The 23,470-nt window shown below is 39.1% G+C and overlaps 1 protein-coding gene across 6 annotated transcripts in view; it reads left to right on the top strand.

Annotated features, from left to right (window-relative positions):
• LOC125464301 (probable E3 ubiquitin-protein ligase HECTD4) overlaps window positions 1–23,470 on the top strand; it is a 284,911-nt gene that overhangs the window by 241,380 nt on the left and 20,061 nt on the right. For 4 of the 6 annotated variants that reach the window (XM_059654988.1, XM_059654987.1, XM_059654986.1 and 1 more), the window contains 11 exons: window positions 1,813–1,943; window positions 3,147–3,352; window positions 4,499–4,678; window positions 5,260–6,556; window positions 10,251–10,453; window positions 12,271–12,494; window positions 13,103–13,254; window positions 19,066–19,172; window positions 21,327–21,450; window positions 21,630–21,820; window positions 23,094–23,240. In XM_059654988.1, the coding sequence (XP_059510971.1) occupies window positions 1,813–1,943; window positions 3,147–3,352; window positions 4,499–4,678; window positions 5,260–6,556; window positions 10,251–10,453; window positions 12,271–12,494; window positions 13,103–13,254; window positions 19,066–19,172; window positions 21,327–21,450; window positions 21,630–21,820; window positions 23,094–23,240 (2,962 nt within the window). The remainder of the gene's footprint in view (window positions 1–1,812; window positions 1,944–3,146; window positions 3,353–4,498; window positions 4,679–5,259; window positions 6,557–10,250; window positions 10,454–12,270; window positions 12,495–13,102; window positions 13,255–19,065; window positions 19,173–21,326; window positions 21,451–21,629; window positions 21,821–23,093; window positions 23,241–23,470) is intronic. The other 2 variants (XM_059654990.1, XM_059654989.1) reach the window with 2 other exon arrangements.

Raw genomic sequence — 23,470 nt, 5'->3', positions numbered from 1 at the left:
TAGCACTAAGAGTCCTGTAACACCAAGTGGGGATAATCCAGAAGACAGGCAGTGTGCAGATTCATTGATAGAAAAGGTTCCTAACAGTGGATGTACTGATATTAACAGTTGCCAAGCAGCCTAGCCTGAAAGGAGGCCTTTTAAAGTCTGATGAGGTGTTTGAGAGGAAAACATCCTACAAGGCTGTTGAACATGAGTTTAAGGCAGACCAGCTAAATAGTGAGTTGCGTTAGCAACTTATTTAACAGTTTCAGGAAGAGACATTAACTAAAAATAGTATTGCTGAAAAATTGTTGTTTTGTGGAAGCTTTGGTGTTGCATTCATTAGGATAATTTGCAACAAGTACCAAAGTATAGGTGACTGCTGACTGGACGGCAGTGGTCTTTAGTACTGTTGTTGCCATGAAGAATGTACTAGTTAATTATGACAGTTAACTGCTAAGCTTTGCTTAAATTTTAAGTAAGGCATATTGCATCTAATTGGTCAAGGCACTGCTCTGAGAAATGATCAGAGAATGGCTGTCACTTATTTTGTTGCATTTAAGCAGGTACAATGTGTGTTCTCTGTCTGTATTAAAATATGTAGCTTCCAGTCCATGCACGTGTGTGGTGCTGTGAGCCCAACTGACAACCCTAAATTAGTTGTCAGCATAATTCTTTGCACACGCAAGGTTACGCAGCAAATATTCTTGGACTCTGTAATAAGTCTTGCAAGCGCGGGCTGTTTAGGTCTGGTCCAAACCTTGTTTATTGTGAACAGCTGATAGGATATTTTGTTTGATATGAAGAACAAGTCTTTGGATGTGCAGCCTCTTAATAGCACAATGCCACTGAAACTCACATGCCACATTACTGATTTATGTGAATTGCAGAGCATCTTTTTGGCTTGATGGCAGCATCCTGTTAGTGATGAAAACAATGTGATGATAGTTGCACCTGTTGTTCAAACACTTAACAAACCTTTTCCTTCCAGAGTAATCTGAGATAGACAAGGCACTCTTCAATCTCAAGAGTGACCATCATTGGACTTTTTGCGAGTTTGCAGGATAAACAACAGAAATGTTATGATCAGGATGACTGTTATCCCATAGGATAATGTTTGATGTGCCCTGTTTCAGTATTCAGCTTGCAAAGTTAACAAATGGCTGGAACCATTTTTTTGCAAGATTGCCAATAAGGCCAATTTTATACTGCATTCAACCATAAAACAGTGTCCGAACATCTTAACTAGAGTGACTGGCAGCACCTTCTCCCGCCACTGGACTGGTGCTTTTCTAATATTGAAGAACTTCATAATAAATCTTCGGCATTTTTTTATTTAAAATCTATTTTTTAGCTGCTAAAGTTTGAATGTAGAATATTTTGGAATAAAACAGTAAGCTCAAGGCAGGAAAGTAATATTTTGTTTAGGAGGCACACTTAAAATCCATCATCTTTTCCATGTTACACATCTAGTTTTTGCAAGACACAGAAACGTGTGCGGTCACTTCTAAAGGTTTTATGGTTCAATGCAACTCGGCAGATTTGACAATCTTGTAGCTCTCTCACACCCTATTCATCTCAATTGCTCAAGCTGTGACAATGTCAAATTCGCTTTCTCAACTTGATGTTTTCTTTAACTGTAGTTTTAAGAGACAAATGATCATTGTGTTTTTGTGTCTTTGTACAATGTTTTAAAATTAACGTGTTTGTCATTTTGCATATTGCTGTTAGAGGTTTATAAGATGGTTTCTAAGATTAATTTTTATCAAAATTCAAATAAGTGCTTTTTCTCCCAAACTGATCAGTGACATTTATTCTGTTGCATTGTAGCATTCACCAGAACAGTTCCCATCTGAAGAGTTCCCAGTGACAGAGTCAAAAGTGAGCATGGATGTGCATTTTCCAGGGGCTGCCTTTGTAATGGTATCATGCAAAGAAAGTCCAGCAGGTTTTCGGAAAGAGTAAGTCTGATTGAAAAATGCTTAATGAAGTGAACGTTTAGAAGAGGTTTCAATATTTAATAAAACTTATACATTTGATCCCTCAATCTTGCAACTGCATTTGATATTTTGTGCAAGTATTGTATTTTAGATGCCTAGGAAGTCACAACACTCAAATAACTGCTGCTTCTTTACTGCAGTAAATGAAACACTAATCATTCTCCAGTAGGTAAATAAATTGTGATACTTGTATTAAGATGTAATGACCTCATCTTAAGTGACAGTCATGTAAATCAGTACTGGCTTAGATTGCGGCCACAGAAATTGAAGAATGTATTTGCATCAAGTGGCATGATACAGTATTCAATTTTGGAAAGATCTTCACCAATCTCAGGTTTGAATTTAATTTTTGCCCAATTACTTATTCCAGTTGTCGCTTAAACTTGCCATCGTAAAGGCCTCCCCTTCAAAACTACACAAATATTATCAAAGGTTATTGGCTGAGTGTGAATGAAAAATTATTTTTGCAAGAATCTTAGTGGTGCATTGTTAGTGCTCCTACCTGTGGTCTAGGGGACCTGGGTTGAATTCCTATCTGGTCCGGAGATGTATCATAACATGTGTGAAAGCGTTGATTAAAAATATCTGCCCCTGTCTCAGGGCTACAAGTTTCAGAAGTCAAGCCCCACTTTTCACAGAAGTATGTCAAAACATGTGAAAACAAGTTGATTAAACAAGTCTTTTGGTTATTTCAATATTTTTCTGCTGCCAAGCAAATAAAATTGTAGTTTAATTGCTGGTATTTTATGACAGACTTGACCTATCGTTCGCTTACTTGAAAAGATCATGCCACCTGTTCCAGGCAAGCCAGTGATTATCCCATATTAACAACAGCCCTTTTATAATTGTCTACTAACAAGGTGCTGGCTACTTAAAACTTGGCTGCAAGGAACAGCAAATTTCATTTGCTTTAAAGGAACAGGAAAGTTTGGCAGAATTTGACACATCAACTCCATCATGTTCACTGCCACGCATAAGAGTTAGAGCATTGTTCTGTCGATGAGCATGTTTCTTAAAAGCTTAACTGAAGTTTAATGGCGATGGAATTTTATATGGAGGGTACCTGTTTGAAATCTGAGGGCTGTGCTCTTGAAACTTGGTGACTGTGCCTAAAATTTACAATTATTGACGATTCTTATCGTTTGATTTGTTTTTATTGCTTAGTTCCTCTCTGTATAAGGCTCCTTGGGTTAGAGTGTTGGTGTATGGACTGGGTCACAAAGTGCGAAGGAATGGACAACTTAACCTGACAGAAACCGTCTGTTACCCAAAAGATGCGTCACCTACCAACACTGGATTGACTCCACCTCCCACCACAAACCAGTATCCTTCTGTTGTCATCCCTACTGACAAACTACATGTCAAACTAGGTATGTCTAAGATAGGAATGGCCCTGCAACATGATCTCCAAAACACACAACTGACCGAATCTTCGAATAAATCAGAAACTTGGGGAAAAAAAAACTTGGCTGGCTTTTGCAGAAAGCCAAGCAACAGTGCTCCCCACTGACCTCAAAGAAAGCTGCCCAAAAAAAATGAATGTTTGTGGTGTGTCCTTTCAGAAGCCAAGGGATCTTCAGATGCCTAGCTGCTGTGATGTCATCAAGCAGGTTTAAGTAACCGATTTCATTGAAGTATTCTCATGAACAGCAAACCAGGAAGAAAAGCCACTGAATTCAATCAGTTTAAATTTTTAGAGATGGCGAAATAAATAATTCGGAAGTTAAATAGAATGTCAAACTTAAATTTATTTTTAAAGAAATGAAATCTATGGTAATCATTCAGAAGTATTGCTTTGTCATTTTGTGATCAACCAAGTTGTTTCACAGTAATTATGAATTTAACATGCCTTTTTTTAAAAACTCCTCATTCAACAAGGTGCACCTTTTCAAGATTTTGTTTTACAGAGAGACCGAGCTTGAGACAACAAGTTATCATCAGTTCATAGATTTCCAATTCATTACAGTCAAGAATGGCCTCAACACAGCACACTCTGAGCATAGAATCACTGACAGCAACTTTTGGGTTTCCATATTTAACTGGAGCTAACTAGTAGTTTAGCCATCATTCTCTCAAAACCCAGGGCAATAAAATTTGACCCGAAGGGAGCAATTCCCTCAATTGGCATTTTTCTAAATAAATTTTGGCCTGGAAAATGCTGAGCTGCAGACATTGTTCCTCTGTTGTACATAGAGGAACAATGCCAGAGTCTGGGAGGACCTCTCTAGTTTTACACTCCAGCTTTAATCCAACTTTTGAGGCCAGTTGTGGTGCCTCAATTAACTATAATAAGCTTCGATTGGTTTAGGAATTAAGTCTCGATGATTTAATAATACATACCGTTCTGCCTTTTCAATTAAATCATCGATCAAAATCATCAATAAAGTTTGTGAAGACAGTTTTTTCTCTCCAGCTCATTTCTGTCACTGTGAATATGCATGTTTTATTCTTGTTCTTATTTTCTGTGTTTTTCTTTGGCAAATTATTTAATTTGGTTTTCAACTTCTTCTACCCAGGTGTCTCCCCGCCACCTGGTGCGGTGCTGGTGTTAAATTCATTGCCTCTGGAATTTCCCCTCGCTCTAGCGTTTGCTGAGCAGTTGTTAACATGGAAACTTGGTGAAAATGATGGGAAATCAGAGGATGAACTCGATGATATTCCTGCATCCGTTCTCCTGCAGGTTGTTGAACTGTTTGGTAAGACAAGTAATGGATTTGAGGAGTGTGGTTCCTTTATTTTATTCATAAATGTGAATGTTTATGTACCTGTCTAATGGTGTCTTGATTCCAAACAAAACCAAATTGATTCCCAGAAAAGGTAACTTGTCAATATCATTCAATGCACAGGATTGGTTAGATCTAATTGGTGTGCTGGTACGAGTAACTGATAACTCGTGTACAACTGAAAATTTTACAATTTAAGATCCATCCACTTAAATGTTCTGCCCTTCTGAAAATGCTAAACCTGCTGTGTTCCATGGGACACGAGCCTTGACCATTGGTACATCCAAACGAAGGAAGCTAATCTATTATGGGTGGACCACAGCTGAGCTGCCTCAGCTTTCTGTCTGTCCAACTGCACATACATCAACTGGCCTCATGGGTCAGCGGGCAGGTGCAGCAACCCTCCCTGAAATCTATTTTTCTCCCCCTCGTTTGTGTGCAATGCATAAGTATTATGTAGGCCTCTTTTATGTATTTTATGTAGATATTATGATTAACTTGAATGTAGTTTAATGCCTTTTTTTCCTCCATTTGATTACCTCCCAAAATTATAGCCAACCTCCTGTGGACAACAGACCTGTCCCCCAGCATAAAGGAAATGATATTCCACCTATTAGCTGAACTGCTACGTAAAATCCATCAGCTAGAACAGAAAAAGAATCCAGCTGGCCTATCTTCATCCATTGCAATCCAGTTAAACCCGTGTCTGGCTGTTCTAATGGCAATACAAACTGAGTTGCGGAAACTGTATGATGAAGAAACACAAAACTGGATAACTGGGAACAGCTCTGGTATTGGAATTGGAGTGACTGACCAGGGTCGCTTCTCCACTTATTTCCATGCGTTGATGGAGATTTGTCTTGCTGTTGCAGAAGTAACACTACCAATCAATATGAGCACAGTGGTTAATGTGATGACTTCCACAAGTGCACCAAGTCTCAGCGATTCTTCTTCTTCCTCTTCCTCCTCACCTGGGCAGACACCACAGAGCCCCAGCTTGCTTTCCAAGCGCAAAAAGGTGAAAATGAAGCGGGAGAAAACATCAGCGACAGTAAAACGGCTCACCTCAAGAGGCAGTGAGAGTGACACATCTATCCTGAATATTGGTGGCAGTAAGCCGGAGGACATGCTGTGGTTCCATCGGGCCTTGACGTTACTTATGATCCTTCGTCATCTGACCAACAAGGACCCACAAGGTCTGGGAGTGACAAATGATGCTATCTCGGATGCCTGCCAGGCTTTAGTAGGCTCCACCTGCCACAGCAGATTACTGGTGATTTCAGGAATACCAACTCATCTTGAGGAATGTGTTGTCCGAACTGCCATTCGTAGGGCTTGCAGTGCACATGGTGGCATTTTCAAAGATGAAATTTACATACCACTACAAGATGATGACCCTAAAAAACTGAAAGTGAAAGCTGATAGCAAATTGGAACTGGATAAGTCAACAAGAGTCAACAGCATGGACAGTATGGATGTTAGCAGTGGCAGCAGTGTCACACCAGCTATGAGTATGAGTGCTTCTGCCTCTACCAGTCAGACCTCAATTTGTAGCTCTCAGTGCGTTTCTCGGACAACAAGTGATCTTTCAGTAGACCAGTTTCAAGCAAGTCATGACATTGCTACACCACAAGGAATAGTTGATCCACACACTGTATCTAGTCAGGAGAGCTTGGACCTATCCCTGTGCAGCACTGGGAGCTTGGGCAGTCTTGGTAGTCTAGGAGAACCCATGGACAGTGCAGACTCTGCTTCTATTTCTGATGTAGGATCTATGTACACAGTCACATCACTGGACAATAACCCGCTTGTGACACGACCCATCAAAGGTTATGCCATTGTTGAGGTAAGGTTAGGATTTGCCATTCAGGTTTTAGCCTGTGTCTTAAAAAAGAAATGGTATGATATAGAATATGGAATTATAATTTAAAATCTGCTGTTAGTCCCCCTGTAATTTTGCTTTATAATTCAAGTTATTCCCTTTTCTTGCATTTTGCCATGAAACAGTCAAATGCTTTCGCATCACATTAGCCCCTAGCATTTGGCAGTGTAATTTCAGTCTTAAATATTTTTTAAACAGGTGGCTAGGAGACAGCTATGCAATATTGCTTGATCCCTCAAATTAATGTCAGTCATAATATCTGTGAATACTTGTGTTTGTCTGAATTATGCCATCATCAAATGAAGTTTTTTATTTTTGAATTCTTCTGTCCGGAATATTTGAAGGAGCAAGTTTGTAATTATTTGTTATGTTACTTTATAAGTTTGAGTGAAGCTTAGGTTGGCTTGACAGTCAGATCAAGGTAGAAGAACTTGAGGTGAATCTGATCTTTATTTGTGTAACAGAAATCTGGAAAAATATTGGCGTTGATTGTTAGGATTGTCAAATATCAATCGTAAAACCATTCAGCCCATCGAGTTGCACTGCCAAAACACACTATTGCCTACTCTAGTCCCACTTTACTGCACCCTAAGCCCATAGACTTGATGGCTGATGGGCCTCTGCTGTATGATTCTATGATTGATGTCTGTCAATTCTAACACTCAACTCGGATATTTTTCCCACACCAGTCTCATAGCCTTTACAGTTATCTGAAGTGCTCATCCAAGTTGTTTTTAAATGGTTGTGAGGTTGCTTGCCTCAACTACCTTACCAGACAGTGTATTCCAGACTTTCACATTGTTAGGATGTAAGAGGTTTTCCTCAAATCCCCTCTAAACCTCCTTCCTTTCATTTTAAAATTATGTCCCTTTGTTATTGCTAAGGGGAACAGCTGCTTTCTAAACATTCAGTTCATGCTCACCATAGTCTTACTCAGTGGGTTAACGTACAGAATAAGTAACTGATGTGAAATACTTCGTTTTGCAAATTGAATTATTTCACAATTTGGGCTAATTTTTTCATTAAATTCTGAAGATCCTGCAACTTTGAAAGAAAAGCCGGAAATGCTGGAAACATTCTTGGCTCTAAAGACTTTATGAAGAGAGAAATACAGGCAACATTTTTAGATATGTAACTTTCCATTAGAGTTCTGAAGACGTGTTAGAGACCTGAAGCCTTGGGCAGGAGATAATGATGTTCAGGGCCCTAATATCAGGGCCAGATAATTTCCTAATAGGCTTCCTTCAGGCTTGTTATTGAAATAATGATAGACAACATGTAAATGCTGCTGACAGAGAGGGCTGGCAACTCAGGCCTTGGCATCCCACCTGGTTGAAATAGACTGTAGATTGAGGGCATGTCTTGAATTGACCAAGCAAACTTGGAAGGGTTCAGAAAAGATGTATAAGAATGTTGCTGGGATTGGAGCTATAGGGAGAGGCTAAATAGCCTAGGGCTTTGTTTCCTCTGGAGCTTCAGAAGCTGAGGGGTGACCTTTTTTGGTTTGGTTTATTATTGTCGCACGCACGTAAATACAATGAAAAGTTGTGTGTGCAGTGCAGGCAGATCACACCATACAAAGTGCATAAGGATAACAGAACAGAGCAATGAATACAATGTTACAGCCGCAGAAAAGGCGCACATGGAGCAAGGTTAATATTAAATTTGAGGGATCTATTCAGAAGTCTAATACAATGGGAAAAGAAACTATACTTGAACCTGTTAATGTGTGTTTCAGCTTTTGTATTCTCTGCCCGGCAGAAGAAGTCAGAAGAGATTATAACTGGGGTGGGAGAGGCCTTTGAATATGTTTGCTGCCTTTCTAAGGCATTGAGATGTATAGAGTCAATGGGTGGATGGTTGGTATGCATGATGGACTGGATTGTGTTTACAACCTTCTGAGTCTTGGGCAGAACAGTTGCCATACCAAGCCACAATGCATCTGAATAGAACGCTTTCTATGGTGTATCTATTAAAATTGGTAAGAGGCAAGACCTGTTACCAAAATCATAAAGGGCATGGACAGGGAGAAAAGCCAAGGAATTTTTTTTGCCCAGGAAGGAGAGTCCAAAACTAGAGAGCACAGATTGGAGGTGAGAGGGCAAAAATTTAAAAAGAATCTGAGGGGCAGCATTTTCATGCAAAGGGTGGTGTGTATATTGAACAGAGGCAGTGATGGAGGTGGGTACAAGTACAACATTTCAAAGGCATCTGGGTGGGTACGTGAATAGGAAGGCTTTGGAGGGTTACGGGCCAAATGCTGGAAAATGGGACTAGACCAAATATCTTAGACTCTTCAGTCCAACTCGTCCACGATCAGTTTGTTTCCATGCCAATTAATTCTCACTCTGACTTGCAGATAGCTTTCTCTACCTAGAACATCCTCTCGGGGCACAAATTTTCCCGCTCCAGTTTCCCACTCTTCAGTAATGGACGCAAGGAAGCTACCTCCATGAAACTGATGGGCTGTCTGCTGAGGCCTCTGGAAAATTACTATTAACAGCACATTTAATTATTTAATTTGGCCGATGTAATTGTGGAGTTTAGACAAAAAGAAATACTGCATAATCTGGACATTTGTGCTTTATGGTTTTACTGGGTATCTGTTTGGTCTTCATTTAATGCTTGAGAGCCTTTAAAATCTGTTCCTTTCATCCTCTTTCCTCCTGCCTCCTGAACTATTTCAGTTTGCTCACTTTGACCATAAGCCAGTCTATCTCAGATGGTGCCTTACTGCATTCTGACAAATTTTTTGTGCTCTCTTGATCCTGGTGCTGTACACCATTTCAAAAACATTCAAGCATTTGCTTCCCCACATTTCGGGGGATTAGCTCCAAGCATCCATTTGCTGTTTCTGTGTGCAGTAAATAATCTAACCGCAAAATCTCAAAATTTGCATATCTGTGCCAAAAAATGTGACACTGAAAATCAATTTCTGTTGGCAAAAACCATGCATCTATGATGCGATTTTCATCATTTGCAGGGGTTCTCCGGAACACAATCTTTATAGATGTGGAGGAACGACTGTATAATCACAAATTCTACCTGTACAAAGTTGTCGACACTTTAGACTGTATGATATGGGACCTGAGATGATAATGCAGTATGTTGGTACAATATCATACTTGAATGTTAGTCTGACAGTTATGAGATGACACTGACCCTAAATCTCCAGTGTTACTGAAAATAAACCAATGACACGGGTATGTTTTCAGCCATCAGGCCTTCCTTTGACTTCTATTGTGTATTGCATGCCCAGAAAAGACAATAAATGTACCATCACAGTGTGACAAGGTGAGACACAAAATCTGGAAGGTTTTGGATTCAGTTTTCATTATTCACACAATTAGCTAGCCAAGTAAGCTAAAGTTAATTTGGGTATTTTCAAACTGGTGATGGATGTGGGCTTCCTTCTCTATTATTAGTAGACACTACTATGTATGCCTATTGATAGTCTCTCAGTGGCACTTTCTCCCAGGCTTACCCACAAGCAATGGGTGCGAAATAGGAAGCATGTGCTCTGTGGAAGCAAGTAACATGAGCTCAAAGCTTCAAGAGTGGAAACAAAAATTATTATGCTTTATAACGCCCGTTGTTGAAGAATAATAATGGTTCTAAAAATACTTCTTGGATCTAAACATTTTTTGTTTACTCACAGGTAAGAGCCAGGGCAAAAATTGAAAAGATCCGTGCCAGTCTGTTCAATAGCAGCGATTTGATTGGCTTGTCCAGTCTGGATGGGGAAGATGAATTAATGGAGATGTCAACAGAGGAGATTTTGACAGTGTCATCTGTAAACCAGAGCTTGTTTGACACCCAGGGGAGCTCAGCGTTGGAAGATTATTTCACTGATAAGCTAATAAAAGGTGAACTAAAGAAATGGCTTGATGGAATTTACATTGTATTTATGTTTTCCTTCATGGGAAGTGAACATTACTGATTAGGCCAGCATTTATTGCCCATCTCTAATTGTCCTTGAGAAAGTGATGGTGAGCCATAAAATAAGAAGGATCAGATGTTTCTGCATTGTTGTGCTGCTGTGATACAAAATAAACTTCTGTTTCACACGTATAGTTCCCATGCGCACAATTCCACCATTCCGGTGCAGAACCAAGCTTCCAAGGGACGCTTCTTTTCTTCCATTATTCTCTCGGAGGACTAAGTAATCAGCAATGACTTGCTCCTGGTCGCTGTCTCTTCTTTCCCAATTATACCATATTGTAAACAAAAAATCAACAATTCATGAAATGCCCACTTATTATAATGTGGAATTGGAGGCAGCATGATATACTGTTTCATTGACGTTGTGTCCTAAAATCCATTTAAAATATAAATGTACAGTAGTTTGAGCACCTAAAAAAGATTGATGTCCTTTTATAGCAATTATGCTGAGGGTTGCGGCCCAGAGGCATGATCATTTTCACCTTTTCGAGAATGTCTTGATACTTTTAGATTCTATCTTTCTTTCCTTTCGTTCACACCACAACTGTGAAGTATTTCGCAATGTGTATACGCAGAGAATTGTCATGAACAGCACCGTATTCATGACAAGGCCTTGGATTATAATGCAGTTTAGCTATTTAGCATGTAATGGATTGTTGCTGTAAATGCCCAATCCCACTCATCTGTCATAGAATCCCTACAAATCCACACCGACCATTTGAGCATCCCACCCAGACCCATCTCCCTATAACCCAGCTGATGTACACCTCCCTGAACACTGCGGGCAATTTAGCATGGCCGATCCACCTAGCCTGTACATCTTTGAATTGTGGGAGGAAACCGAAGGAAACCCATGCAGACACTGGGAGAATGTGCAAATTCCACACAGACAGTCACCCGAGGGTGGAATTGAACCCGGGTCCCTGGTGCTGTGAGGCTGCAGTGCTAACCACTGAGCCACCATGCCACCCTGTGTTAGAGAATTTTCCAAGAATGGTTGTTATTGTGAGTATGTTGTTTATAAATATGTCATGCAATTCTCTTTCCTGTACCTGGTACATTTTGGATGAATTCACAATGCTAACAACTTCAGATGTGCTTGACTTTGTATCAACGTTTGATCTGTTTATGACTATTGACCTGAATTAGAGCAAAGTTTGGAAAAGACAAAGCTGTATTGTTGACTTGTACGAAGAGTAATGGAGCTGATTGTTCTATTTATTTGCTACAACCATTGAGTCCCTTGTAGACACGCTTGACATGGTGTCTTAATTTGTTCTAATATAATCAATATTATTTGCATACTGTTGACTAAACCACCGCCTACCATGGTGCATCTGTCCAAAGCCGTTTGGCAAATTTCTTAGTTTCATAGCTCAATCTGCTCTCAAGCAGAAACAAAATGTTCTATGTACTTATTTGAAGAAGAGCAGGACAGCTTTCCTAATGTTTTGGACTACGCCTATCCATTGGGCAACATCACAACTTAATTAGTTGGCCACTTAGCTCATTGCTGTATACAAATTGCATGCAAGTTCCTACATTACTTCAGTTCCTACACTCCAGATGTGCTTATTTGCCTGAAAAACACTTGGAAATACTGAGATTATGGAAATTGCTAAATAATTGTATGTTCTTTTCTTATTCTTGGATGTTTCGGGAGCAAGTATTTTTAAATGTATTAATAAATAAACATTTCAAGTATGTCAATCTAAAAATGTTTGTGTTCCTTTTTACACAGGTGATAAGGTGGTTCCTGGAGCACGAGATGTTCTTGCAGAGATATTCCGAAGCTGTATACACTCTGAACAGATGCTAAGTCTGGCTCCAGCCAAACCTATCAAAGTTTCTGACATTTTCCTCAGTAAAGAGCAAATCAACTCCCAGACACCAGGAAATTTGTTGCAAATTTTTTTCACCAATGTTCGACCACCAAAGAAGGTTCTAGAGGATCAACTCACGCAGGTGTGTGTACTTTTTGGATAAAGGTTTCAATTGGTTTTGTTGTATTTGGTAAATTGACCATTCTGTATCATGTATCTCTGGTAGCCAGTAATGAAGTTTGCTTGCTGTCATGTACTGGATAAATACCTAGTTAATGCCTAATCTCAGCTGTGTTGCAGTGCATGACAGATTTAAAGATCTTTCTCTCAGCACTCTTAAAATAAAAATACCAAAGCAGGGTAATGGTAATCAATATCATTTGGATCTTATCTTCCCACTTAACAAGAATAAGATCCTTCTTAGACCGTCAGCGTACCTGTAGTTAAGGCAGGAGGTTGTGGCCTCATGATCATGTGTGAAGTGTTTCTTCAGTCACTGATCTGAGACTTGCTTCTTAGTGAAGTCATATATGCCATTCAAAATATAGCAAGTGTACCATTGGAAGTGTATGAGTTGGTTATGCCAACACTGATTACTGAGTCTTTCAATGAATTTTACTTCTTATTCATTAGAATAACAAATATTTAAGAGAATGGTTTCTAATATTTTATCTTTTGTCATACAGGAGTATTCATTGTTACTGTGTCATATGTAACTAAATGATTTCTGCTTTTGTTTAAAATTGCAAGATACTACGGAAGTATGGCATACCTAAACCAAAATTCGACAAGAGCAAGTACAGTAAAGGAGGAAAAGAGCAACACCCTGGAAAAGTAGTTAGCACAAAAAGACCGATTGCCAAACCTCCAGGCAAAGACAGGTCCGTGCTGAACAGCGTCAGGTTCGTTCTGTTTTTTGGGGTTCTCCCCACTTCGTTCAGGATTTTATATAGTCATTGCTCAGACCATCTTTTAAGGTGAGAGGGTAATAAACCCTGTACCCTGCTAGTGTAAAGATAAAAATCAACTTGCAACAATGTGCATAAAACAGCCACAGCATTTACACAAGATTAACAGTCTAGCTCCACAGTGTTCATAATGTTGTATAAATTGTTTCAAGGTTTGCAGTCCATAATAACTACACAACCATGCTATAATGTTAAGCACTGCAGTAACATAATCCAATGCTGCACAAGGCTGCATGTACTCCGAAGAGGGGTGCAGTTGTGCACTTGATACATTTGGGTAGAATGCAATTATTTGAAAAGAGGAAGGCAGCAATTAGCTCCCATCAGTATTTATTCTATACATTTCATATTGCAGTCTTACTCCTTTCTTCCCCACCTGCTGGTAGTGCTAACTTCTGGTGAAGAAACAATGGCCATGTTTTCCCAGCAACCTGCTGTCAGATTTTTCTACACTTGAATTTATTTTATAGCGTCTGTTAAGTGTAGAAGAATCTGACAGCAGGTTGGTCATGTTTGCCCAGCATTGTTTATTACATTAGCAAAATTGAGTACAAGTATTGGAAAGCAGTCACCTCAGTGGAGACTCTATGATTGGGATTGAACAAACAGAGAAGATAAAGCTGGAATGGAAGATGTCAGTGGGCCAGATGATGTCAGTATTGCATTGACAGTTTAATTCAGATGTGTGTTTAGTGAGGTTTGTAGTTGAAACAAATTAGTGACAAGGGAAGACTTTAATTTTCATGCAGATTAACCAGAGCAGAGAACAAGAACAAAGTTGGAAAGGTAATGACTTGAGTGCTTTTGGGAAAATTGGCTAGGTTCTAGCAGGATGCTGAAACCAACAAGAGGACGGGTCACAGGCTTGATAATGAGCAATTAGTCAAACTTGTAAACATTAAGGAGCATTTATCTGAAGTAATCCTATAATAGGAGACTCACAGTTAAGTTTGTAAAGGAATTCTAGATTTTAAATTTGTAGGATGAAACAAGCTTTCTGTTATGATCCTAACTGATGGGTAACATTGTCAAATTGGATTCCAAAGTAAAACCTAGCTTGATAGATCAAAGATTTAAGTTTTGCTCTTAGTTACTGTGGTGTTTATTTCTGAACATACACACAGGTCTGCAAGTGTTCTTTAACTAAAGAATAAGTTTACTACTCAAAAAAAGACTATAATAACAGTTTAGAAAAATCTGAATATAAACAGTTAAACAAAATTTCAACCTTTTACAAGAGAAATATCGCACCTATCTCAACTCTTTAAATTTTTCTTATTTGACTCTTTTCACATCTCCTTCGACTATTAAGGCTGGTTTTCTTTTCCTAGAAAGCTTCCCCCACCGTGCCCCCCCCCCCAAAAAAAATTCAGAGATGGCCTAAATCTCTCTCTCTCTCTCATTCTAACAAGAGCAATACAACTCTGTCAACTTGGAGATTTCACAAACTAAAATCTCTGAGTATGTAGTTTCTTCTGAACTGAAAATTGGATTCCATTGCTGGGAAGAAACTTTTTTTTCTATCTGTTGTAATCTCAGCCCTGTAAACATTCCGTGTCTTAACATTAAAGGTGTCCTGCTAGGCAGTTGACTGAATTAAATGCCCTCCTGGAAATTGATTACAGTTCACTGTTCTGAATGAGTTTCTGATCTCTCTTTAAAAATAAATGTTTTTCAGGAACTGAAATCATATAAAACCATAAGATATAGGAGTAAAATTAGGCTATTCAGCCCATCAAATCTTCTCTGCAATTCAATCACTGGTGATGTATTTCTTAACCCCATTCTACTGCCTTCTCTCTGTAATTTTTGATTACCCCACTAACCAAGAACCTATCTACCTGTCTCTTAAATACTCCCACATGACCACCACAACCTTCTGTGGCCGTGAATCCCACAGATTCACCAGAGCCTAGCTAAAGAAATTTCCCTCTTGTCAGTTCTAAAAGATCTCTTACTGGTGGAAACATAATCTCCACATCCACTGTATCCAGGCCTCTCCATATTCAGTAAGTTTCAATGAGATACCGCTCCTCCACCCCACCCCACTCCCCAGTCCTAAACTTCATTGAGTACAGACGGCGTCCTCGACTGCCCCTCAGAAGTGGGCTTTCATTCCCACGATCGTTCTTGTAAACCAACTCTGGACCCTCTCGTAGCCAACTCATCCTGGCTTAGATACAGGGCCCCAAAACTACACTCCATGTTCCAAATGTGGTCTGACCACAGTCTTATGCAGCTTCAGCAGTGCATCCACGCTCTTGTGTTCTAGACCGTTTTGAAATGGAGGTTGTATTTGCTTTCCTAACTGCCAGCCTAACCTGTCTGTTAACCTTCAGAGTCCTGAACTAGAACTCATACTTTCCTTTGTGCTTTCCCCACTTAGGAAGAATAGAGGCACAGACTATTTTCTATCAAAGTGCATAACATCTCCAGTTCTCACATTATATTCCATCTACCACTTCTTTACTCATTCTCCTAGCCTGACCTTCCACCTATCTTTGTGTCATCTGCAAACTTAGCAATAAAGCCTTCATTCCTTCGTCCAGGTCCAGATAACATGAATAGTTGTGGTCCCAACACCAACCCCTGCAGAAATTCACGAGGCTTTGCTGTCTACCTTTTTGAAAAAAGGGCCCCATTATTGCATTACTGCCTTCTGTCACTCAGCCAATCCTCTTTCCATACCAATATCTTGCCCCTCACAACATGTTCTCCTCTTATTTAGCAGCCTCCTGTGCAGCACCTAACCTGCCTCTAGTATTACAAAGAAACATAGAAGATAGAAACAGGAGTAGGCCGTTCAATCCCTTGGGCCTCTTCTGCCATTTGATCTGATCACCCTTTATCATCAAGCCCAATACCCTAATCTTGCCCTCCCCAACATACCTCATGATCCCTTTAACCACAAGAGCAATATCTATCTCCTTGAAACCATATAACATTTTGGCCCCAAACACTTTGTGGCTGAATTTCATAAAAAAGTTTAAGAATTTTATTGGTTTTGTATGAGCTCCCCCCCCCACCCCTCAATTTTTTTTAACCTCCAGTGAATAGAATCCTAACCAACTCAAACTCTCCTCATGCATCAGTTCTGCCATCCCAGGAGTCAGTTTGGCACACCTTTGCTGCACTGCCTCTAGAGCAAGAACATCCTTCCTCAGATAAGGGAACTAGAACCCCATGATATCCCAGGTACAGACTCATCAATACCTATATAATTGCAGCAAGCCATCCATGTTCCTGTAAATATCCAAATTCCAAAAATGGTAACTTCATAAACATTTATTGCAACTGTTATAGAGTCAGAGCCATCCAACATGGAAACAAACAAACAAACAAGTTCACACCAACCATGTTCCCAAACTAAGCTAGTCACTGCCTGCACTTGGCCCGTATCCCTCTAAACTTTCCTATTCGTGAACTTCTCCAAGTGTCTCCTAAATATTGTAATTTTACCTGCATTCACCACTTTCTCTAACAGCTCATTCCACACATGAACAACTCTCCCTTTTTAAATCTTTCTCATCTCACTTTAAAAATTGACCCCTAGTTTTGAATTCTCCCACACCTGGGAAAAGACTCTTATCATTGATCTTATGTATGCCCCTGTTGATTTTATAAACCTCAATAAGGTCATCCCTCAACTTCCTACACTCCAAGGTAAATGTCCCAGCCTATCCAATTTCTCATTATAACTCAAATCTTCCAATCTCGGTAACATCCTTGTAAATCATTTTTGCACCCTTTCCAGTTTAATAAATCCTTCCTATAGCAGGGTGATCAGAATTGTGTACAGTACTCGAAATGTGGCCTTACCAAAACACTGTACAGCTGTAACATGTTGCCCCAACTCTTGTAGTCAGTGCTTCTGACCAATCAAGGCAAGTATGACAAACACTGCCTTCACTGCCCTGTCTACCTGTGATGCCACTTTCAATGAACTTTGTAACTGCACCCTAGGTCTCTGTTCAGCAACACTCCCCAGAGCCCCCTCTTAACTGTGCAAGTCCTACACTAATTTGTCCTAACAAAGTGCAACTCCTCACATTTATGTGAATTAATTTCCATCTTCCATTTCTTAGCCCACTGGTCAAGATCCTGCAGTACATTCAGTTAACGTTCTTCACTTTCCACTATACCATCGATCTTGGTGTCGTCCACAAACTTGCCTCCTATAGTTCTCATTCAAATCATTTATATAAATGACGAGTAATAGTAGACCCAGCACCGATCCCTACGGCACCCCCCTGGACATAGGCTTCCAGTCTGAACAACAGCCCTCTATCACCACCCTCTGTCTCCTACCATCAAGCCAATTTTGTATCCAATGGCCTAGCTGTCCCTGGATCCCATGTGGTTTAATCTTACTAGCCAGTCAATCATGCTGAACCTTCTAGAAGGCCTTGCTAAAGTCTCTGATGCCCAACATTAGTGCTGGGTAAGTTGTGGGAGGGGATTTTGAGAGAAAGGATCTAAATGCATTTAGAAAGGCAAGGACTGGTTAGGGATAGTCATCATGGCTCTGTGTGTGGGAAATGTTGTCTCACCAATGTGATTTGAATTTTCTAAATCAAATTAGTGAGTCATGATTTCTCATGCACAGAGCCATGTTGACTATACCTAACCAGACTTTGCCTTTCTAAATCTATTTTATCAAAATCTCCTCCAATAGCTTACCCAGCTCCGATGTTGGGAGTCAGTTAAGAACCACATGAGTCAGGTACGTCACTTTGTAAAAATACAGATCATCATTGGGAGATTCTCAAAATATTTAATGTATAATCAATAAAGGGAAAGAACTCTTACCTGTCAAATAAAATTGTAGTTGAGTGATAGCTTAAATGCAGATGACTGAAAAGAGATGAAGAGCCGCACAGGAAGTAAAACCACGCAAGAGAAACAAAATAAAATATGATAAAAAAACTTGTGCAGAATATTGAGATTTAAAGTTTTGGCAATTACGAAAGAAGGAACTGGATAATCAAGAATAAAAGCCCTTATCTAGTAGTTGGGAGATGAATTGTGTACTCCTCCACCTATGTGCATGTGCCGTTGTATTTGCCCTTCACTATTGCTATGATGCTTTCAGACTCCAGATCATACTGCACAAGTTTTTAACATTGAGCAGGTTCCAGATCTGCAGTCTGATAATGACCCAGCACAAGAAACAGGGCACATACTGTAGGACTTGAATGACCAGAGCAAACAACAGGCTCTCATTGATCAATCATTGTGAAATAAACTGTCAATGCCAGATGGATTGGTTGGTACTTAAGACTGATCAGTAGAAGATACCTACACTTGAACTGACAAAAAATTAACCTTAAGGGTTTGTTTCACATTTACTTCACGCCATTTGGTGCATTTTAATAGTGTGACAGCAAAATGGTGTTTCGACAAAGCTAATGATGAAATAGTGCAATTTGGATAGCAACCTTTTGAATATGCTTCTCATGTGAAGTTACTGTAACATTTGCATACAGACGGCATACGGTTATTCTGAGAGATAAGTCTGATCCATTTATCTGTCATGTCAGCATTTGGAGCCGGGGATCTCTTAGGCACCGTAAATGTCCTGATTTCAAATCTGCCACCTACAGAGATAAAACAAGATACCTGCTAATCTTCACAGTTCAGTAACGTGACATCTAACCTAGCCAAAATTAATAACATCAGGTATCTGGACGTTAGGAATATTGTTTAAAATACAACAAAGTTAAATGTTCATTTCTTTTGGAGTAGAACCGCACTGAGTGAAAAGAAACCAATTGTGAAAGCCAAATCTCCTGAAAAGAATACCAAACCTGAGGACAAAGACCCAGAAAAGTCACCAGCAAAGAAACCAGAAGGTGATCAGATTAGTTTTCCATTATAATATTTACTGTAAAACTACTAATTGTAATTGTTGTACTTCTGTTGAACTATCTTAACTTTAATTAAAGAACAATGCTTTCTGCTGCCTTAAGACATTGTGTTCGTACGCTGGACAGTATCATTGTGCCTTGTAAATCCAAATGTCTCATTTTTGCCAGCAAATAATCACTTCCTTATACTGATCATTTTGTTCATGTAATTGTCTACACCTGGGCTTTGTCAGGACATGTTCAGTTCTCAACATAGTGTCAATTTTTGTCTTATTCTGCATGTTGGTGGCATTGATTCATGAGCCATGATTCATAAGTAACACCACCCACATAACTCTAAAATGATGGACTTTATTGTCATCAAACTTATTTGAAATTTGCACCTATTCTTGTGATCGTCATCTGTTAAAAAATTATTCCTTTTTAATATTTTATTCCCTGCTTCTTTGTTCCTCATTGCTCAATAAAATGATGTTAGTTGTCCTTCTCTTTCAGTATAAATATTGAGCCACTAGTATGTGCAGAACATACCTGATGGCACAGTCAATATGTAAGCAGTATTTGGTACAGTGCTTTTAATACAAACTAATGACAGAGTAAGGCTTTGCACCAAGTCAATCCTACATTGTATTTTATCATTCCGAAGTCTTACAGAATCCATTTCGTTCCTTAAATTTAATTCGCCCAAGTGAATTGCTGATATACCTCATATGTTGTGCAAACCATCCTGTTACAATAATGTATTAAGATTTGAAAAGCTATTTGACTTTAACTTTGATCTTCCAATCTAATGTACACCTTTGGAATTGTGGACAATTAGATCAACATCAGCTATCTCAATAGTCACTCCTTTTAAATCGCTCAAGAGTAATCCATGCAAACCCAGAGACATTTTAATGTACGACTCTACCAATTTGCTCAGTAGTACTTGGTGATTGTAATTTTCCTGCATTCCTCTTTCCCTTCCATTTCCTGATTTACACCTATTCCTGCGATGTTACCTGTATCTTCTGTAAAGAAAACCAATGCAAAATTCCTGCTTAATTCATCTGCCATCCCCTTAATTTTCTATTATGCATTCCACCTATATGCACTTCATTAACTTTTATGTTTTGATTTCTAGCTAGTTTTCTCTCACTCTAATTTTGACTTGATGCCTAATGCTTTAGTCAGTTTCTGCTGTTATTTATATTCTGTTCAATCCTCTGACCTACTGTATATATTTGCACTTAGATGCTTTAGCTCTAAATTTGATATTGTATTTAACTTCCTTAGTCACAAAGGTTGGGTCCACCCCTTCAAATTTTTTTAAATTTCTCTTTGGAATGTATCAATTCTGTATATTTTTAAATGCCTGCTATTGCATCTCTACTGATCTATCCCGCAACCTAATTTGCAAATCCATTTAGGCTCGTGTTGTTTTCGTGCCCTCATAATTGCCCTTATTTAATTTTAAAATACTAGTCTTAGAATCACTCCCCCTCTTAAGAACGAAGAACAAAGAAACCTATAGCACTAGAACAGGCCCTTTGGCCCTCCAAGCCTGCGCCGATCAAGATCCTCTGTCTAACCTGTCATCTATAAAAATAATCTATTAAACTGAAAAATAAAAGTTCATTTATTATTCAGTCAAACTGTTATTCCAGGCTGCCTTCACTGTAGGATTGTTAAATAATCCTGTCACATTATGCAATATCAGATCCAGTATAACCTGCTGTCTTGTGCTAGATTCAAAACACACTGTTCAATGAAACCGTCCTGAAAATATTATACAAACTTTTTATCTAGGTACTGTTTTCTCATCTGATTTTCCAGTCCACATGCTGATTAAAAATCGCCCAAATTATTGATGTACCTTTCTGGCATACTCACATTGTTTCTTCGTCTATATTTCACCCTGATGTGTGGTTAATGTGTCTTTTTGTTTTCGTCATTTATCTTCACATGAATTGTTTCTTCACACTGGTTTCCTGAGCTTGACTTATCGCCCTCTTGTGCTAATACCATCATTATTTAATAAAGCTCTTTATTTCTCTTTTCCTAGCTTTCTATTCTGCCCAAAAAACCAGTGGATGGCACAACATATGGAATATTGAATGCATCCTTAACTAATTTTATGAATCTTTCAACCTCCAACAGTACCAGAAGAGAAGTATTTAACATTGGATGGTTTCCAGAAATTTGTTGTTGATCGGTCAAAGCAGGACATTCGGAGTGTTTGGAGGGCAATTCTTTCCTGCGGTTATGACCTTCATTTTGAAAGGCAAGTAGAAAATTGCAGAAAGAATTGTTTAGAAAATCAATACATGCCATTGACACTTAAGAGTGCAATACATAAGTAGTTTTGAGCTGGTTTCATTCTGACTAACAGTTATCAATATAGTTTAATAGTGCCTATCTGAGCTCAAATTGTATTTTTGACAATATGTTTATCCACTATAGGTGTGCCTGCATTGACACCAGACACGCCCAAAGATCTTGCAAAAAATGGACTCTAGAGATGGATGTTGCACTTGTGCAATATGTCAACCGTCTCTGCCGTCACCTTGCCATCACCCCAGGCAGACTCCACCCTCATGAAGTTTACCTTGATCCTGCGGATTTACCAGACCCAAGGATTGCCTGTTTATTGAGTAAGCCCTGTATTGGTAGTTTTCTCATTACAGTGCTACATTTGTAGTACTACGTACCATAAGAGAAACCCCATAGATCTTAATTTCACAAAACAAATTTATTGCATTTTATCAAGACTTCACCAACTGTAACAATCTAAACATACTGACTCTTGTCACCTTGTTGCAACAAGTTTGAAAAGTAAGAATTAGGTTTAGTTTTAAACGGGGCCGGTGGGAAAAGCAGAGGGTCCAGATAGGGAAAGTGAAGCACTCTGCTGAAACAGTAGGTCGGGGGAAAAAAATTCAAAGGATGGCTGATCTTCAGCTGATTCTGGTGATGATTAAAATTGCATTGGCAAGTGCAATCATATACCAGACAAAGAACATTGTTTGTGATAGAACCCCTGAAATGGAGGGAATAAATGTTTTCTGTCCAAGCTATTTTTATTTCCATTGGCTTGACTAGATCTTACATGGTCATTTGTAACTTGGACAACTGACCCCAACGTTTTTTGAATTAGGGATGGGAAAAATCTGTCATTGCTGCTTAACTTTCACATCAATTTGTCTTCCCCTTTCTCAACCCTATACTGTCTCTTAGTTGTCAGCTTGTCTGAAAACCAAGCAATTCAAAATTTTGTCCATTAAGAAAATATTAGACCTATTCAAACCCACACACAAACTGAATCTTTGCCGCTTATTCCATTTGTGTCTCCATCTCAGGCTAAACTAGACTGTTTATCTTTGCCAGCTACTTTCTATTTTACTCAAAGCTGGTGCTCCAGCTCCATTACCCCTTCATTTAAAAAAGCAACTTCTTTGACTTCCATGCCATTGCAAACTTCTGACTCACCCAAAACTCTGCTATTCACTTCCTTTATCGTATCTCACTCACCAATCGCCCCTATCCTTTCTAAACAAACATCCTGATGTCTCACTACCTAAAACATGAAATTCTCATCATTATTAAAATCTTGAATAGCCTCAGCCTTCCCTGTTTGCGAGTTGTATCCCTGGTCAAAAGGTGTATGCTTTGGATCAAGACTGATTCAGAATTTTTTAAATATTATGATGAGCTGCCAGACCTGTTCCCTCAGCGGTCATTCCAATGTAAAAAGTAAGTTTGGGTATGAACTGTTTTGGCACTCTGAGGGAATACAAATGACATATGTCCGTTATTAAAACACAAAAAGAACTGTTAAATGAAATGTTTGATTATAAATAAAATTTATTTGAGATGTGTTTATCCTTTGTACATTGTGCATTATTAATTTTGATGTACTATTTCTAGATGTTCCAATTGAAAGCCTTCGACTTCGTTTTGCTCTACTTCAGTCTCTGAACAACACCTTGGAGACATTCTTCCTGCCTCTGGTGGAACTCAGACAGACTCACACTTACATGGATAGCATTGCATCACTGTTACGAGAGGCTAAAGGTCAGATGTCCTGTTGGAAGACCCCATGGTGTCAGTAGGACTGTAATGTATTGCCATGATCTTGGATGGCTCAACTGATAAGGCAGTGGACTACTTACATTGCAAAATACTTCATTATTATGATAGATAATGTAACAAGTCCTTTGGCCTCCTTGGGACATAGGTATTAAAGTAATTGGTGTGGGAAGTACAGGTGCATGAGTCAAAATTTTCCAGAATTCTCTTGACTC

Source organism: Stegostoma tigrinum, chromosome 26 (assembly GCF_030684315.1).
Source record: "Stegostoma tigrinum isolate sSteTig4 chromosome 26, sSteTig4.hap1, whole genome shotgun sequence".
Classification (NCBI taxonomy): Eukaryota; Metazoa; Chordata; class Chondrichthyes; order Orectolobiformes; family Stegostomatidae; genus Stegostoma; species Stegostoma tigrinum.
Note: the sequence above shows the minus strand (reverse complement) of the source record. Positions and strands in the feature narration are given on the sequence as shown.